The 19,787-nt window shown below is 37.9% G+C and overlaps 2 protein-coding genes across 2 annotated transcripts; one reads left to right on the top strand and one right to left on the bottom strand.

Annotated features, from left to right (window-relative positions):
• Positions 1 to 4,839: 4,839 nt before the first annotated feature.
• Positions 4,840 to 6,081, bottom strand: LOC101306004 (pentatricopeptide repeat-containing protein At4g19440, chloroplastic-like). The gene has a single exon (XM_004309886.1). It carries the CDS (start codon positions 6,079 to 6,081, stop codon positions 4,840 to 4,842), a length of 1,242 nt encoding a protein of 413 aa, XP_004309934.1.
• A 6,184-nt stretch (positions 6,082 to 12,265) lies between these two features.
• LOC101306295 lies at positions 12,266 to 17,659 on the top strand. Its single transcript, XM_004309887.1, has 4 exons — positions 12,266 to 13,504; positions 16,155 to 16,344; positions 16,499 to 16,550; positions 17,075 to 17,659. Exons 1-4 carry the CDS (start codon positions 12,266 to 12,268, stop codon positions 17,115 to 17,117), a joined length of 1,524 nt encoding a protein of 507 aa, XP_004309935.1. The 3' UTR covers positions 17,118 to 17,659.
• The last annotated feature ends 2,128 nt before the right edge of the window (positions 17,660 to 19,787 follow it).

Consider the following 19,787-nt stretch of genomic DNA (forward strand, 5'->3'; position numbering starts at 1 on the left):
GTATGAGGTTATGGGTGACAATATTTTTAGGGTGCGGCTATTGCCACCCCACAAACCACTTTTGCTCACCCAACATGTGGTTGATTTATTAAAAGATCAAAATAACCTGATATAAAATTACAGTAAAATTACAGTAAAGGACAATAAGTTGCTAAAAATTACAAATTCTTTTTTTTTTTGGATGAATATGTACGTACTTCATAAACCTTAACCCAAATTTATCATATTCGATCGTTCTAGGTCTGAAGACACTATCATTCAACCTGAAGATGAGGTGAATTGTTTGTATCTCTTCTTTTATTTCTTCTTTTTTTTCTTTGTTGACGCTTCCGTCTATCATTTTACTCATTATTTTTCATGTCGATTTTGTATGTAAATTCTCATGAACAATTGCACTGTATTTATAAACAACGCAAAGATCAGTTTATAACACTCAGAATTCTGGAGTAATGGAGAAGAGAATGTATGGTGAACAAAGTATAATTGAGAAAAATGTAGTTTAGGGATTGTAAATGGATGAACAAAGTAAAATTAGGAAAATTGTATTTTAGGTATTATAAATGGGTGAACAATTTATAACACTCAGAATTATGGAGTAATAGAGAAGAGAATGTATGGTGAACAAAGTATAATTGAGAAAAATGTAGTTTAGGGATTGTAAATGGATGAACAAAGTAAAATTAGGAAAATTGTATTTTAGGTATTATAAATGGGTGAACAAAGTAAATTTATAATTAAAAATATATAAACGGGGTGTGAAGAGAATGTGGGATGAGTAAAGTGGTTTGTGGGGTGACAATAGACGAACCCTATTTTTGTTGGGAATTCTGCTTCAACCTACATCTTTTTTTCTTAAGTGCTACGTATTTCTATAAGAAATTATGAATAGATGCAAAATTGAATCAAAATATAATTTAAAAGATTATGTTTCAACATGCACAATCGCATATCATTGTAAACATCACTGAATATGAAACTGCATCGGATAATACATTGTCGATCTCAATTCCCCAGTGAAGATAATAGTCCGTATATGGTATGGGGTGCCAAGCAAATCTTGGCCAGAAATTGACAAAAGATACTAAGAAGTTGAGAAAAAGTCTCACATAGCTAACCCACTTTCCTTAGTTTGGCACCAGATAGAACTTGGAAAGTCATAAACAATCTGCCTTCTATGTAACTACTTCAGGTGATGATCTAAAATATGAAGTCAAAATCTATCAAAATTCTAGAGCAAAACGTGCAGTAGTAGGAAGCTATTTCTAATGTTCCAAACTGCAACATTAATGAGGATCATCTGATGACATGATATGATACTAAATCATAAACACCAAGTCTTGTTATCAAAGATATGCAACATAATGACAGTGTTGGTATACAAAAGATAATAGTGGTATAGAAACACAGTACTTCCAAAATCATATTGGTAAGAGAGTAAGCAGTCTTGTCCATACTTCATGTGCTACAAGTCAGTACCAATGATGAAGAATTCAGTTTTGCTTATGATAATTTCAGTGTTCCAATGGATCCAGCCTACAATATCAACTCTGATGAATTCAGCAACTACAACTTTGGAGATGAGTTCTTGTCGGGAGGGGATGACATTGGTACAGCAGATATACTACAAGGCTCATCATCATTTTCAGAGCTGCTTGAAGATCAGAATCATGAAGTATAGTTGCCTAGATTGAGCTCCTTAGTTAAATTAGTTCGATCTCGGAACAAGAGTTTTGTACACGTTACTGTAAATCATGAAACTAGTTGTTTTGATGATGTACATAATGTCATCTGTTATTTATGGCAATTGCAAATTTGCAATAGCTGCCACAGCATACCCCTATATATACAAAATCAATAAAGCTCCTATTTCTTTTGTTAAGTTTTGATGTTCCTATTGTTGTCAGACATTTAATTTGATTTTAATTGTATTGTATGCTAATCATTGTGGGGGATAGAATTTCAACTTTTGGCTTGGTTTCAGCTTTCAAATAGGAAGTGCATCCTTTAGCACAAACAATCAAGGTCTAAAATATTGATAATTTTGTGAAAGAAGACAACAACATTCAATATAAAGTACTTCCCTCGTAGTGATAACCTCTTAGACTTAAGCCTCTAAGACTTCTGATCAATCAATGTAGATTATACAGGCAATCTCATAATTTATTGATTGTTCATTGTTCTACAAGGAAAGTATGCTAATAGGGCTTGAACCCGATTATCATCACCCAGTAGTAACGTACGTCTAATTTGGAAACAATTATTTTGGCACCAGATGCAACTTAAAATGTCTAAACCAAGTCTAGATTAAACTAATTAATAGCATCAAGTGCAGTAGCAGTAAGCTGTTTCTGTTTGCAACTGCAAAATTCAAGAGGATACTCTAGTTCCTTAATAAATTACTTGATTTTTTTAAAACAAAGAATCTGAGTTTTTCTTAGTATCATCATACTGCATCAAAGCTTAAGATGTCCTTAAGCATATCATGAACTCGACTCAGCCTTTCTACATCTTGGGCAGCCTCATAGGCTTCACCTGCCAGTCTGTGATCTGCAGCATTCGCAACTCGTGGTGTTCAAACAACAGATACATCCTTTGTGCGCTGGAGGGCAGCACATATATATCTTCTACAATGTTTCCAAACTCCAAACTACGATAGTCCGAAGCTCGCAAGTCTTGTACTGCTACAAGGCAATCTGATTCAATGATAACATCTAAAATTTTCCTAGCTTGAATAAACTCCAGAGCATCCTTAATAGCAAGCAGTTCCACTCGTGTAGCTGAAGTGACAAGAGTTCTGTGTCATGAAAAAGCACCAAGAACTGACCATCGTGATCTCTTAGAACTCCACCTGTTCCACCATTTGTGACATTGAAGAGGAAACCTCCATCCACGTTGAGCTTAAGCTTCCTTACTGCAGGCGGTGTCCATTAATACTGTGATTTCCTCACTGTGCTAGCTGCTGTTTGTGGTTGCTCAGACCACAAAGTGGAGTTTCGGTTCTTCCATAGTCCCCAAATAACCATCAACAATTTTTGAAACACTTCAGTAATGAGAGTCATTGCTTGTTCAAGCATCCACTCTTTAAAGTTAAAGACTAAAGATTTAAAAACTGAATACTTTTAAAGGGAGCACCTGTGATGATTTCCTTTGCAATGGGCACTCACAAAAGATATGTGCAGTATATTCATAAGGGTGAGCGCATGAAACACACTGCCTGTCACCCTGATAACCCTTGGTGGTGAGTTTTGCTCGAGTAGGCAGCATATTTTGACAAGCCCTCCATGCGCACGTCTTCACAGTAGCTGGCAGCTTAGATTTCCATATAGTACTATAATATGGAGCAGCACCAGCTGAATCCTCTTACCAAAGCAGTAAAATGATAGACCTTGTAATTTGGCATATTGAAACTACTAGCTAGTTGTATATAAAAATGTAGCACAAATGATATTGGTAAGAGTTACTGAAAATTGAGTAAGTAGTAGCCCAAGTCTTGTATAAAGTTCACACTTCACATCCTAAAAACCAAATGTTAAAAGTAGAAGACATGCAGTTACTGAAAATTGAAAAGAAAACAGCTCTGTTTTTTGGATTGGAAGCTGTAGCTTTCTAAGTACTAGAGGCTCGTGAAACGCCAGATGAAACTTCATGGTCTGCAAAATTCGTTATGTCGCCATAAGCTCCAATCTTGATTGTAAGTTTCTGGGGATGATTCATATAACTTGGTATTTACATGATTGCCTTTTCTATTGCATTATGTAGGTTTGGTTAAAAGTACAAACTCAGTGCAGATATAACTATAATGCAAACCCAGGCGTATAGAACACTAAAACTGCTATAAGCTGATACAAGCACACACACCTCTTACTGTGAAATCTGCCAAAGTTTTTTTTTTTTTTTTTTTTTTTTTTTCAACATGAAAAATTCGTATATGCAAAGATCTAGCTTAAAAGTAAATTTACATCTCTGTAGCATGTGGAATTGCAGCTTTTTTTTAAGGATACAAAATTTCATGTTTACTGTCAGTCTGCTACCAGATATCTAGTCATAAAAAAAAATAAAAAAATAAAAAAATATTTGTACAAAAGATTTGAGCACCATCAATAGGAGAAAATTCTAATGTTGTGCAAATTAAACAAGTGCTGCATGATATACACTCATAGTCAACCTTGGCGTATATGAAGGAGAGAAAACTTGAACTGTAAAGCTGTCATTCCTTTAACCACTGGCTTTCAGCTTCTGAAATAGATTAGTTCTCATATCAAAACATCTTTTAGAAGTTCAAGGATTGATAGCTGCTCGAGCTGACTCGAACAAAGGGAGATTTGTAAGATTTTTAATTCTACAGAAACCTTTGGACTACCCTTGATCAAACCATCTATTGTGGTTTTGTGCTATTGAGATGTACCGTGTGCCAACAACATCTCAGTCACACACTCACACACGAGCTATCAAAATGCAGTAGTCCCAGTTCATTTGTCAAAACTTCCTGACTGTAAGAATACTCTGAGTTTCAACTCGTACTGATCTCTGAATACATTTATCGACAAATTAATAGGAAAGAAAACACAACTGTAGTAAAAGGCTCAAAACCAAGGAATAAGAAACATCAAAATTAATAGGAAGTGTGCTGTGAAAAAACAACGCCTGCCACGCGATTCGAAATGAAGCATTAAATTCATATTAGCACCAGATTACTCGAATTTCAACATTCACAACAATAGAGTACAACTACAACACACAGTTTATACTGAAATCCAGTTTTCTAATCTCACTACCTCCTCCATATCTGAAGCCTCCTAATCTTAAAGCTTGCTGGAATAACATCCAGGAAGCAGAGCATTACTGCTTCAAGGTGGAAAGGACAATACTCATGGCCCTTCTAATTACCGCTGTTGGTCTACCCCTTAAAACCTCCATCATTGCCTTCGCATTAGGCACAAATCCTTTATCCATCATTACCCGCACACACTCTTTTCCCTCCTCCTCAGCTGCCTTGTCCTCCTGCTTTGCAAAGCCTTCTATGACCGCAGTGAAGGAAGCAGCATTGGGTCGCTTTCCCTTGTCCATCATCTCAAGCAAATACTTCTTGGCATCTCCAATAAAATTGGGGTCAGCACTGAGTCCCTTGATTAAAACGGTGTAAGTGACAGAGTTGGGGGAAACCCCTGCAGCTAACATGGCTAGGTATGCCCCCAGAGCACCCTTGGTCTTGTCGAACTTGAGGTAGGCTTTAATAATGGAAGTGTGGATTACGACCATGGGCTCTACATGCTTCTCCTCAATTTCATTTTTGAACTTTGCGGCCTCTTCTAAATTTCCGTCAACTATCAAAGCAGTGTACATCTTGTTCGACAGTTTCTGGATGTGGCCAGGGAAGGCGCTCTTCATAAAGAAGTATTTTCTAACATCCTCGTCAACGGTGTGATTGTGTACAAGATGAGCTTGCATCTTCAGTGTTTCCCTTGCTTCGGCGAGGTAAGCTTCGTTGTAGTAAAACCCATTGTCGTGAAGAATGAACCCCCTGGCTTTTAGCTGCTCAATGAACTCCTTGAACTTATCCAGTGGCTCTCGGTAAGCAATGGCCTTCAAAACATCCCAGAAGGGTGTACGCTTGAGCTTCATCCCCTTATCCAACAGTTCCAGAAAAAACCTCTTGGCATACCTAAGGTACTTTGCTTTGGAAAAGTCTGTTGAAAGTACACAAATGAGTTGAGTGTAAGTGTAGGAGACAGGGTTGAAACCAGAGGCTATCATGTGGTGGTACACCTTGAGTGCACTCTCGGCCTTCCGTGAACCGGAGTAGATAGTGATCACAATGGTGAAGACAGCTACTTCAGACAGAATGCCCAAGTCAGAGAAAGGCTTAAACATCTCTCTAGCATTGTCAGTGTGGCCGATATCTGCCATAAAGCTGAACATTTGAACTGCCCAATTGTTAAGGGAATCGTAGCAACTCCCAACCGTGCGAAATACTCTTTTCAATTCCTCGTCCTCACAGTCTTTGGTGGCATCCTCGAAAACCTTCATTGCAAGTTTCTTGAGGTCATCAGCAGAGGATTTGCGGGAACTAGTTTCCGCCATTGATTCGATTTTTCTACGTGGTTTAGTTGCAGCAGAAATCAAATAAAAACCACAAAAATCAGAACTTGAGTGAATCTAGTGTAGAATAGAAAAGACCCAAATAAGTGAAGTGAAGCCAAGTTAGGGTTTTCCTACTTCAAAACACTCGACAGTATAATACCCACCGAAATGTAATAAGTTCGAACTTGAATTAAGAACTAGTGTATAAAGATCCATAAATTTCACTGAAATGAAGGTAGCCATAGCTAGGTTTTCTACTAAATTAAGCAGTAGCTGCTGTGTGAGCATTCATGTATTGGGGTTTCAAAATGAGACGATTATGATTGCAGAAGAAGTAGAAAATGAGAGAAGAGCACTCACCTTGCTCCGACGGCGGCAGCTCTGGAAGCAGTGAACAGTAGCAGTCTCCTCTCTTTCTTTCTCCGTCGCTGAAATTTCAGAAATGTGAAAAATAAATAACAACGCCCGTGTTTTATAATCTACTTCCATTTTCTTTCTTTTCTCGATTTTGGGTCTTTTTGTGTTGTATAGAGTATAGACTGGCCCAGCCCAAAAAATGAAGAAGGAAGATTCATATCATCAACTATCTATGCAGAAGCATCATCAGCAGAAGCATGCAACATCGATCATCAATCCAATTTGTCAAACATGTGCTTATATTTTGCTTTTGTGATATATGTAGATTTATGCTGATAAGGAAAGAATTCATTTCTATCTCGTGTAGTGGTTACACGATGGAAGGAATTTTCTCTACTAAATCTGATGCATGTCTACAGTTTCGGAGTGTTGGTGCTTGAAATCATAAGTGGCAGCTAGGAGGAACAAACGCTTTTACATTGTTGAACTTATGTGCTCGATGATCTTACTCATGATCCCGAATTGAACTTCTCCATAGATGAGTTCCAGCTTCAGGAGGAGGAGGAGGATGAAGAGAGCCTTAACATGCTTATTGCTTGTTTTGACCAATGGGTTTCCAATCCAACTGAGTAGAGAGCCCTTTCGACTTGTAACACCATTGAGGGGTTTCAGTGACTCTTGTATCCACTAAATTGTTCTTTTGGTTACTTCTCAAACCAATTCATTTTGTAATTTTGTTAATATCTATCAATGTAGTTCATTCTTTTTGGTCTATTGGCACTTTCAAATATTATCCTCGATCATTTTTTTCATCGTGTTGCTAATTTAGAGCAGCAAAAGAATTATTAACAGAAAAGCATGCAGCATTTTTTGTTGAAAAAAGAAAGAAAAAATATAGCATTGAAGCTCCACAGGATTCAATTTCAACAGCATCTTCCTCTTCTTGTTTTAGAAAATGACCTTATATTGACGAAAACTTCAAGCATACAACATGGTTTGGATCAGGGTGTATCTAATCTTTCAGAATTAGAACTCAAAATGAAAAAGGATAATTAGACTTAAACTAGCATCAGCCTCCACAAAAGGAGCAATGTCTTCATTAACTAGCATCAACTTCCACATTCCAGCAGAGTTCTGTTATAGAATAGAGCATTTAGGTCAAAGCAGTGTCGTTAACATGTCCATAACCGAAGGCAATAAGGATATGCAAGTGTAGGAAATCTTACCCCTCATATTTGGTCCTCTAGTAATGAGAATATCCTTGTACGGGGCCTTCTGTTCAACTTTTACAAAATTAGGAGTAGCAAGAACTGCAGATGACAACACAATATAACCATCCTAGATGTAAAAACAAGTGTTTAACATAGGCAGGCAAGAAGAAGTGAGTATGGATTGCTACCCCAAATCCTCTTCGATTCATTCCATCAGTCTGTGGGAGTTACAAACGACTGGGAGCCACCTCCACTATGAAGATCTTCAACAGGATTTAACATATTATAAATTGTCAGACATAAACTTAGTTATAGACTAATAGTTTTCTGAAGAGGAAACTAAAAGCAGCTGTATTTCACCGGGTCTTGATAAGTTTGTCTTCCAGGTGGTGACCATGACAATTGTTCTGGAAGCAGAGGTCGAGAGGTGGATGCTGCAAACGAAACCTGGGCCCTCTCCCTGTACTTGAATTATTCATGCAAAAGTTCTCAATGCGAACTATGATACTAACCAGAAGGTGAATCATGGGTAGGTTTTTCCTCAAATAGCTCTAAGAGAAGAGCTGGATAATATATTTCTCCACTTCCAGGTTAGAATAAATGACCCATGAGAACACTAGCTGGCTGCTCCATTAGTGTACCAAAACTTCATAGCAGACATTATATTGTTGGGCTGCAACAAAGAAGTCACAAGGACAGTAGATGAAATATACACAAGAGTACGTTTAATTCCATGAAAGATTTAGGACATAATTGGACATCAGGAACAAACCTTTTGATTTCTTCATCTCCTTGAAACTATATCTGAAGTATCTTGAAGCCAAGATTGGTATACATGACCAGGATGAATTGTTTGGTCATTATCCATTACAGAGAGGCTGGTGATTTTCTCTTTCTACTCTCCTTATAAGCCCCTGCCTTTGTTGAGCATTCTTTTGAACGTCCTGCATCCGCACCATTTCATCAGACACATTATCAGGCTGCAGTCCATCCTGATGCTGATCTTGGCAAGGTGGAGAAGGTATTAGATTACTTGGAGAAGGTGGTCCAATATGTGTTGGCTCTCCTGATGTGAAGTCTAAGTCATCTCCCTCAATTTCAAATCTGCCATATCATCCAAAGACAATGATAAATTGGAATTTGATAATGATTCTTGCAACAGACTGATCAAGTATCAGTTAAAACAGGAATGAAAGGGCTTGAAAGTAGCAAGTGAGCAGAGGGTTCGCAAACTCTAATGAAGAAGGGACATTGAAACACAAAAGAGTTAACACTTTGTTCTGCTCAACCTTTATGATGGGAATCTAAAATCAAACGTTTATATATAGTGTATCATGGTAATGATTCACCTCTCATAACGACGGTTAAACAAGTCTGCATGTGCATCTGATGGATCAACGTTTAGGCAATGTGATGTCCTCAAGATCAGCTGAATGCAAGAAAGAGGGGTGGGGTAAGTTAGGGGATGAACAGATTATACATGTGTGATCACCATTGAAATTAACTGAAGAAGGAAGACCAAATAAATAAGAAAGGACCTTGATGTAAGTTCTGATGTTGATCTCCCTCTGCTGCATTATCGTGAAGTGGTTCTCCCACATCTACGCTATCCAGTTGCTGCAAGCACAGAAAAAAGATTGGGTAGAAAAGCTCCATGAGATATTGCAAAGAATCCATCAATAATGAAGTTTGTGTTTGCATTTTATACTAGACACAATAGAGGAGAAAAGTGTATTGTGTAAAAGGAGTGAATAAAAGGAACCGATTACTTCAATTCATAGACCTCCATATTCACCAACAGGTTTAAAATTTTTCTGGGCTCATTTGTGCAGTATGCTCTTCATTGAAAGCTTCAGCTTCTTATACGAATCATCGATGTTCTGCAATTGTGTAATACACAAGTCAGAAGGTAAGAACAAAAGAAAGGCAAACGGTAAATGGAAACCACAAAAACATGTGGAGTGGAAATTATACCTTCTGTTTCTCTCATGCATCATTATCTATCCTCCTCCCTCTAGTTACTTTTACGCAGTTTAATAGGCCGATTCCCCACGTATTTTCCTGCAATTATTGTAATATTTAAAAGATGTACGAATTCAACCTAAAATAGAGAAGAAACATTCAATATGTTCACCGAATATCAAACTCCAAGAACTGTAAGGAAGTCGTATACCCTATTATATTTACCTCTTATTATTCAGTAAGCACTCGTGCATATGGACCCCAGACCATATAATTTCTTTCTGAAGTCCTTCTAAAGACTCTTCTTTTGGTTCATAGATTTAAGTCTATTCCAGGTCGCATTGCCACATTCAAATACCACATTTATGTCAGACTGTTGGAGTTTTAGCTAGTTTAAAGGACACATATTTGCAAAGATCCTACACTGTTAGGGACTTAGGGTACATTGATCCGCATGCAATGCATAGTGCAGTAAAAGTAGACAATCCAACAAAAACATAAGCAGAAAACTAGTTAAGGAAACATGTATTATTACCATTCATTTCCTTGCTCGCTCCAGCCAGGTCTAAAGGGTTAACTAACAAATACAAATCCTTTAGTTTTGCCAGTCCTCTTGACTCTGACAACCTAGATACAGAAATAACACAGGCACATAAGAATTCTTACTTTCAAACCATACAAGAAAAACTCAAGTCCATGATAGAAAGTAGAATAAGCACAATGTAGTAGCTAGGAACAGGGCACAAGAACTGAATGCAGGGGTCACAAATCTGAGGGTGAACATATCCTTTGCCAAGATGTAATGTAGATGAACATAAAAACGAAAACCATACAAGTCAAGACATATCCTTTGCCAATTTGCAATGTAGATGAACATAAAAATGCACAAGTCAATTTGTCTGTATAGGGTGATCTCTTTTCATGTAAGCTAACAACGTCTCAAAAGAAACCCTGAATAATTCATAACTAAGAAAATAATATGTTTGAGAAAATGGTGTCTAAACGTATGTCAAAACTATTTTTAGGTTTTGTTCTACTTTTGCATTGCTTTTCCATTTTGAAAGAAAATCAGGTGTATGCTTATGTTTTTCACAGGTACCTGAAAGCAAGTATAAAATTCAATAAAAATATCTCAACCCCCTACATTGATATGCTGTGCCACCGTGTTTCAAGTGAAAATGCACATATGCAAATGCTAGTAGATGTTAACTCAATAAAATTTATCAAGGAAACTGATAGCTAGTGTTGAAGATTTATCAAAGAACTATCATATTGTCATTCAATAGAACCATTAAAGCTTGAATACATTACAACTCCAGTTATTTGTACTACCTCAGTATGATTCTTAACTAATATAGAAGTGGAATAGAATTAACCCTTAAGATGAAACTACTTGTCTTGGTGCCTTTTTTATTTGCTAAAGTACTGATGCAGAACAAAAGACGAAACCTCTGTGGTTTCTTACATCCAACAACACTAAATTATGATTATGTGGATACAGAAGCTTTTTTCAGCACTGCCCAGCCGCTAAATAGCTGGCTATTGCACTTTGCACAAGTACCAATTCCTAACCAACTTTGCTTCCAAAACTAGAAATTGAGTAAACCAATTCACATGAAGCATATCTTCCAACTTGTCTTCTTTCGCATTGGCATTGTTGATAGTGCATAAATTAAGCAACCAAACATGAACTTAAATACAAACAACTAAATATGAGCTGAAAACTAAGACCTTACAAGTTTCAAATGAACCAAAATTTGCATCTTCAACAATTAAAGCAAGCAACTTTTGACAAGGCCGGGGTATCATCCACATCCAAAATTTAAAACATGGGCATCACTTTTTTAACACCACGAACAGTAAATACAGATTGATCATAGTAAATTGAAGCTTGGAATTACCAGAGAAGAGAGAGGTGCAGACCAGAACAGCCTAATTGTTAGTGTGCATAGTGGTCTCTGAAGAAGAAGAAGAAGACCCAAATGTGTTGACTTTGACCAAACGCAGCCATAACTGCTAACCCATTTGAACAAACTGCACATGTTGAAGAAGCCAACTAGTTAACAACTTTGGGTGCACAATTTGATAGATGAGTGAGAAAAGCAAGAAGCTTTGGATCAATTTGATATGGAATAAGGGAACCCCAATTTGAGAGTTGGTAATTACCTTGACTAATCTCATCCCCAACTTCCTTCATCCTGTCGGGTCGAACCTAAAGGATCAAACTGACCTCAGATATTCAACACCCCTCATTTCAATCTTGGACCCAGAAACCCAGAAACCCTGCCTCGTTTTAAGAAAGTAGTAACAAATGAAATTACTAAAAGGCCCTAAAACAGTGAGAGGAGAAGTTCATTACGTCGGGCTCCAACGGTCGAATTCTCTAAACTTATCCCTTAATTAAACTCTGTCTTGACTCCGTTGACAATTTGGCTTCCCGGGCGACAGTTGTCAGAAACCGCGTGAAAGCAACGGTAATATTTCCGAGTCTATCTGTCTATAAAACACACTCATAATCTCCCACTTCACTCACTCACAATTCTCAATTGCATCTTCTCTCTGCTTCAATTCTCTCTGTTTCAGATCTGTAAACCCAGAATCCCCAAATTCCCGAAACCCTAATTTAAACCCAGAAGGAAGGAAATTCAGGGATGATGGATCGTTGCACTCGGGTGGTGGGTCTCAGATTCCATCCGTCCGATCAAGAGTTGATCGGACACTTTCTTTTCATCAAGAACAACCCCAATTCGGTGCCGGAGATGAGATCCTCGTTTTTGCGGGAGTTTGATATGTACGGTGAGGTAGAGCCGTGGACGATTTGGGAAGCCAATGGGGGACCGCTTCTCGATGACCAGGATCTCTTCTTCTTCACTCGCCTTAAGAAGCACAAGAACCGAATCAATCGAAGAATTGGATCCGGTACTTGGAGCCAAGGCGAGAACTACAAACCAGTTTATGCCAAAAACAACCAAGAAACCCCAATTGGGAAAAAGACCAAACTGAGGTATGAGAACAAAGAGGTGCCGGAGCAAAGCGGTTGTTGGTTCATGGATGAGTACAGCGCTGTTGATGATGGTGATTATGTGATTTGCCGACTCCGAGAGAACCCTAGCAAGAGACCATCACCACCATCATCAAAGCCTAGTGATAAAAAGAGGAAGTGTCAACATGATCCAGAGCCTAGCAAAAAGCCCAAGTCGACAACCAATGAGGCTAGAAAGACCGTGTCTTTGAATCAGAGGCCTAATCCTGAGACGCAATTCGACACTATGGAAATGTTCCATCATGATCAGGAATATGAGACTCAACAATATTTGTTGTTAGAGGGTACTGGATTGGAGGAAGTACAAAGGGATGTATTAGCCCCTGCCGTTTCAGAACAACAACACACATGTTCATCATCATTCGCGCTGCTCAATACTACCAACGACGTGTTTGGGTCTGAAAATGACAGTGGAAATGCGCAGTTAGAGGATACTGATTGGCTTGGTGATGCATTGGAGGATGTAGAAGGGGATTCATTATTTCCTGCCCTCTCAGAACAACAAACATCATTCATGTCACAGATGCAGGACATTCCTTCTCAAGAAAACATCATTGAGTCTCATATTCAGTCACCACATTTGCCTCCCATCGGATCAGAATCGCAACAACCAGCAGATCAAACTGGGTTGGTTATTAGCGATCCACAAGTCAGTACCAATGAAGAATTCAGTTTTGCTTATGATAATTTCAGTGTTCCAATGGATCCAGCCTACAATATTAACTCTGATGAATTCAGCAACTACAACTTTGGCGATGAGTTCTTGTCGGGAGGGGATGACATTGGTACAGCAGATATACTACAAGGATCAATATCATTTTCAGAGCTTCTTGAAGATCAGAATCATGAAGTATAGCTGCCTAGCTAGATAGAGCTCCTTAGTTAAATTTGTTCGATCACAGAATAGGATATTTTTTGATATCACTGTAAATGATGACAATAGTCGGTTGTTTGATTATGTACCTTTTAATGTCATATACTTCTGATGGCAATTGTAACAGCTGCAGCAGCATACTAAATCAATAAAGCTCAGATCTGTTTTCTTAATATTTTGGTGTTACTATATATATTTTTGTAAGACATTTCATTTAATTTTAAGCCTACTGTATGCATAAGAGACAACCTGAATTTCAACTTTTGGCTTCAAGTCCAACATCTCTCCCTACTGATATCAAGATCATTGCTAATACACTACAATATTCTATTGTAAATTCATACATGCTCAGTCTAGCTTTTTTGTTAACAACCTGCACAGATGGATTCTAAAACACACCATCACAATTTCTAACTCAAAATTCAACTTATCTTCAGTACAAGGAATAAATGCAGTCAGATCAAAGCTAGTTAAGGACTAGAAAATCTAACAGATCTTTCAGACAAAAATTCATTTGAGAACTAAGACATAATGCAATCAGATCAACGGTACTTATTCACCAGACAATCTAACAGGGGTATGACAAGAACATATATTCAAGAAGTTGTATTTCAAGCAAAGCATCAACTTGATCAACCCATTTGATGTCTCTGTAATGAGCGAAATAGCGAAGACTAGTCTCAGGCACTTAGGCATTCAAGAAACCTTTGAGCAAGAGTATCAATCACATAGTTCGTTAACCTTTTCTGAGTAACCAGCCCTCCATTGGAGATATTCAAAAAGTTGCATACTTCCATTTGGTCTTGCTTCAGTAATTTCCCAGCTAGTTTCTTAAGTGACATGTCTGTCTTTATACTGTACTTGTGATGAACATCAGGGAATTCATTCCTCTTGAAAATTATTTTCTTCATAACCTAATCATCATGTCTAGCATACTCTTATCAGTGTACTTACCTTCAAGATAAAAACGTACGTCGTCATCATCCTGCAAATTGATCTTGCTTGTTCCTAGGTTTTACACAGGTTGAATCATCTCCAACTAGCTATAATTTGGACATATAGACTGTAAATTTATCGACAGAAATTGTAATCAGAAAAAAAAAATCAAAATATTTTACAAAATTTGAAATATATTGTTTTGATGTTTAAACTTTAAACCAATGCTGGCTGCAAGATGGTAAGTTGGCCTAGGGCTCAATCCCAAGTGATCACTTTGGGAAATGGACTAGCCATCTCCATCCTAAGGTTCTGCGACCATGAGTTTCACCATATAAGGGTTAGAATGAACCTAGGCGGAGGTTGTAGACTGTAGAGCATACTCAGTCGCCTTTTCTAGGGCTGGCCTCCCTTGCCGGAACTAAAACACTCATGCTCATAATTGCAATGACCCTGCTAGTTTTGCAATGCAGAAAGGCATCTATTACTCCAGTTTCCTAGTCTTGTTATCATAGTGCAATCCATAGTGTGAACTCTCTAAATAACAGAGCAAGCTGACTATAAATGGTATATATATATATACAGCCCTTCTTGGCTGCGGACGTCCGCACCGAAGGTTTCGGTGCGGATTTCCATTTTTGCACCACTTTCCGATCGAATTTCATCATCTCCACCGTCTAGTATCTAGATAATATTGTGTAGATCATCTCTGCAAAATTTTAGCCAATTTGGTGATCGTTAAGGCCCTCAAACTCGAGTTATTCTGGTATGAACACAACCGGATAGAATTTAGTCCGTTCATTTGTTTTTCGAGTTTGAGGGCCTTAACGATTAGCAAATTAGCTAAAATTTTGCAGAGATGATCTACACAATATTATCTAGATACTAGACGGTAGAGATGAGAAAATTCAATCGAAAAGTGGTGCAAAAATGGAAATCCGCACCAAAACTTTGGTGCAGAAGTCCGCACTTGAGAATTCCTGTATATATATATATATAAACGAAAACGATAGAAAGCGCACGTGCGCACAGTTCTTAAAGTTCGCACGGAGCTCCATTCGCCACCGTCCGGCGCCAACGATGGCGCGCCTCCCCCCCCAAAAGACTCCAGCAGCGTCCTCAACCACTTTTCCTCCCCGGTGAGTCCATTCTTTTCCAGTTTTCCAGCGAGATCACCCAAAACTTCAAATAAAGTCGATTTCGCCGGAAACTGGAATTCGGTGGACTCACTACCACAAAAACAGCTTTAAACAACGCCTATCAGACGACGTATAACAATAAACCGTCGTGTGATTGATTTTTAACTTTTTAGATGTCAGTTTTCTAAAACATCAGGTCACTCAAATTGTGAGGTGCCCAACATGTAAGAGTGATACGACGCTTTGTTACAAAACTGTGGTATGACTATATGTATTTTCAGCGAAACCATGTCCGTCAATATTTCCCTCCAACATTCCTTAAAATTCACACCTAAATTTGTAGGGAATGTCCAAAATAAAAGTTTTGGAGATCAGACCATGTTTATTGTTGTTTACATTGTGTGATTTCCTGTCAAAGTGAATATCAATTGATAGCGCTCAACTTTCCTCTTACATTTGAACCCAAAGTTAAATTCTCCCCCAATACTACTAGAAAAAAAAAGAAAGCACAAAACCTAAATCCTCGACATCACACTCACAAAACCTCACAGCTCTCGACAGCTCTCGACCAAAAACACAAAACCTCACAAAACATCTCGCCCACCCTCATCTACCTCGACATCTCTCCCAAATTCACACACTCAACCCAAAACCTAGCATCTCTCCTCTCTCAGCCTTCTCGGAGACGGCGACGAAGCTCTCGGCGAGCCCTAGCCTCTATTTTGATTTGTCTCTTTAGAGGTACGCCCTAGCTAGCTCTAACACCTCTCTCTCTCTCTCTCTCATAAATCGATTTCAATTTCGGCTCTAACCTCTCTCTCTCTCTCTTTCTCTCTCTCTCTCTCTCATAAATCGATTTCGATTTCGATGATTGAAGGTTTCAATTTTGATGCAGGTGACTACAATATGACTTGGAGCTTTGATTTTCTGAAGATATTTCTCTCAAGGTAATTGTTGGAATCAGAATTGCGGGGTTTTGAGTTATGGGTATTCGATCTGTTGCTGGGTTTTGTGTTATTGCTTTGACTGTGTTGCATGTTGTTCTTTTCTGGATTTTGGGTTACTGCTTTGGCGGTGTTGCTTTTATTAATGACTGTTTTGGATTTGAACAATGTTGATGGTAGATATATGTGTTGGGTAGCTTTGAGCTTTGTTTCATTCATATCAATTTCTGGTTTCATTCCGGTTGGAATTCCATTGTGGGGGTATCATTTGAGTGGGTAAGTATTAAATAGGTTGATGCAGGTCCGTTATACTGTTCTAGTATATATGTTCTCATGTTCAATGAGCTTTTGATGGTTTTGTTAACCAAATTTAATTGTGTTGTTAGCAGTGATGATATTGAGTGTAAATTGGTGGTTTCTTTTATTTTCTCTTACCCTATGATTCGTGACTGTAGAAAAGTAAGTTACCATGTTGCTAGTTGATGGATAAAGGCTTTGGAAAGTAATTGGTTTCTTGCCGCTTGCAGATGTAAGAAAGTTAAGCTGGGCATGTTGCTAGTTGATGGATAAAGGCTTTGGAAAGTAATTGGTTTCTTGCAGCTTGCAGATGTAAGAAAGTTAAGCTGGGCTCTTTCGTAAGATATGTTATTTCTTTTATTGGTTAGCTGTGAAAGTAGGATTTGAGGATCTGTGGTATTGTCAATTCATTTTGTATGTGTGTATAGTCATACCAAAGTTTATTTGTTCATGCATTTGTATATGCAAGCATGTCTATTGAATTGTTCAAAACTTGGGAGCTATGCAACAATCTCTGGAATGCAGATACAATCAAGTTGTCCCATAGAGATTTTATTTTCTCTATGTGTAAGAGAGATTTAGTTGAGTCATGCAAACATGAAAGTGTCACATAAAATGCTCGAGCTATTGTACCTACTGTGCACCCATTCAGCAGCTTTCTCCAAAGATAAGTCACTCTCTTTGTTGTCTGTTATTCTGAAAATTCAAAGCATGCTAAACACAGGTATAATATTTCTCAGCTTGGATTCTTATAAGCATGCTTACAAAAGTATATGAAAGGCCATGCTTCAGTGTTGATAAACATAGTTGCTAGACAGTGCATGCTTCTTTGATGTATAGTTTGCTGAATATAATCGTACCACCAGCTTTGATTTAGTACTACCCCTTTGATGCTAATATGCATAGCCACGAGTTTAGGCAAAAATACAAAAGGGGAACCTTGCGTCAAACATGGTTAGTCGTGTTCCCAGACATGTTCCACTAGCATTCCATATACACAACTCTACAAGCATGAATGCATGATCATTGCCTCTTAAACATATATGCTTGTTCATGGTGGGATAGTCACGGGGTGCATCCCCTTTTGTTCAAAAGACGAGTATAGGCTCTTGTGCATACTTGTGGGTTGATATATGTGAAACCACGTATTCAGGTATGTAATATTTCTCCAGTAATTGAACTAGAATGAAGTTGCTGTTAGAGACTTAGAGTAGCTCATGTAACAGTATGCTTACAATTTGTATTGAACTATATTGCCTTGTTCCAAGTAGCTTTCATATCCTATTCTTGTTCTCAGTAGTCTGTAATGTTATACCCTATCATTGAATCTGTGCCTAAATAGCATAGTTGATCCAATGCTTTTGTATGTCTTAGGAACTTGTCCACTTCCCAGATATTGGAGTGTTGAGCAACTTTTGGAATAAGTCGTAAGTATCCATATCTTCATCCCATCACTTATTCATACAATTTGTATTGAACACATTCTATAGGTTTCCAGTTATGTATGTTAGTCTTTAGCTTTCTAGAATTAGACAATAGGCATATACATCATCCATGTAAGCTAGTTGTGGGGAATTCAGGATTGATAACTTGTCCATGCCATTTAAATTTATTTTTCTCAAATAATTTTCATATAAGCAGGTAATATTCTCTATAAATAGATGTTTTGTGCCTTCAGTTCAGCAAGTGATATTGTTTTTATACTTGCTGTTTATTTGTTTGTTTTAGTTATATCCAAGTCCATATGAATTGAGTAATTCTTTTGAAGTTGGTGAATGAAGCAATTTTAATTCAAAATTTTTTGTAGTATTGGACATGATGGTAGCTGAATGTTATATATTGATCTATACTTTCCTATATCATTGTGAGTTCTATACTATTCTTAGTTCATTGTTTTCATGCTCCTACATCAGTTGTCAAATTGCATATATATGCATTGTAATTACTACACTCTTTAAATACATGTTTCAAATTTGACAGGGTTTTGGGATGAAAGTCAGTAATTACATATTGGTGAATTAAGGAGGCTACTAGCATGCAGGTGCTCCTCAACAAGATTAACTAGCTGAAGAGAAAACACCAGGACTATCAGTAGTTGCGAGGCCGTTTTCAGTGACTATCCAAAAAAGATCGAAAAGAGTATAGTTGCAAGAACACCGGAAGCCTTCACTCATGAACTTATATTTATGAGGAGACTAGTTAGATAAAATAGATGAAGCTTTGAATGGAAGGAACAAATGCTCTCCGATTTCATGTATAAACATTTGAGAAATGTAATAGGTCATCAACTTATTGAATTAATTTTTTGTATAGTGGAATTGAAATAAATATGCAGTGAATTTGAAATTATTTTTTTCCAAATACAAAACTGGATTTTAGCAAAAATAATATATATATGTATAATTAAAAAGAAATTAAGCTGAAAATTTTCACTAAAAACGACTTCTGAGTCTATATCAGATAACAGTTATAAGAACAAGCGTGTTATGATCAGTGATCACACAATTGTTACTCTGTAAAACCGTGATGTGATTGTATGTCACACGACAAAAAATATGTCGATACGTTGTCGACATACGTCGGCATCTCATGGCTGTCGATATATGTCGACAGCAGTCAGACGACTTTTCTACAATACATCAGACGGCACGGAAAAAGACAACGGTAATCTGAACAATCAGAAGACGTTTTTGGCCGTGGTCTTATGCTTTTTTTGTGGTAGTGACTCGCCGTGGAGGGAAAGTGATCGGGGACGCTGCTGGATTCCACTGGGGTGGAGGCATGCTGTCGTCGGTGCCGGACGGTGGCAAACGGAGGGATGTGCGCACTTTAAGCCAGTGCGGACGTGCGCTCCACATCCGGCCTGTATATATATATATATAGAAATGTTCCAAAGCGGACGTCCGCACTCAGCTTAAAGTGCGGACATCCTTCCGTTCACCA

The sequence above is a fragment of the Fragaria vesca genome, unplaced genomic scaffold (assembly GCF_000184155.1).
Source record: "Fragaria vesca subsp. vesca unplaced genomic scaffold, FraVesHawaii_1.0 scf0513139, whole genome shotgun sequence".
In the NCBI taxonomy this organism is placed as follows: Eukaryota; Viridiplantae; Streptophyta; class Magnoliopsida; order Rosales; family Rosaceae; genus Fragaria; species Fragaria vesca.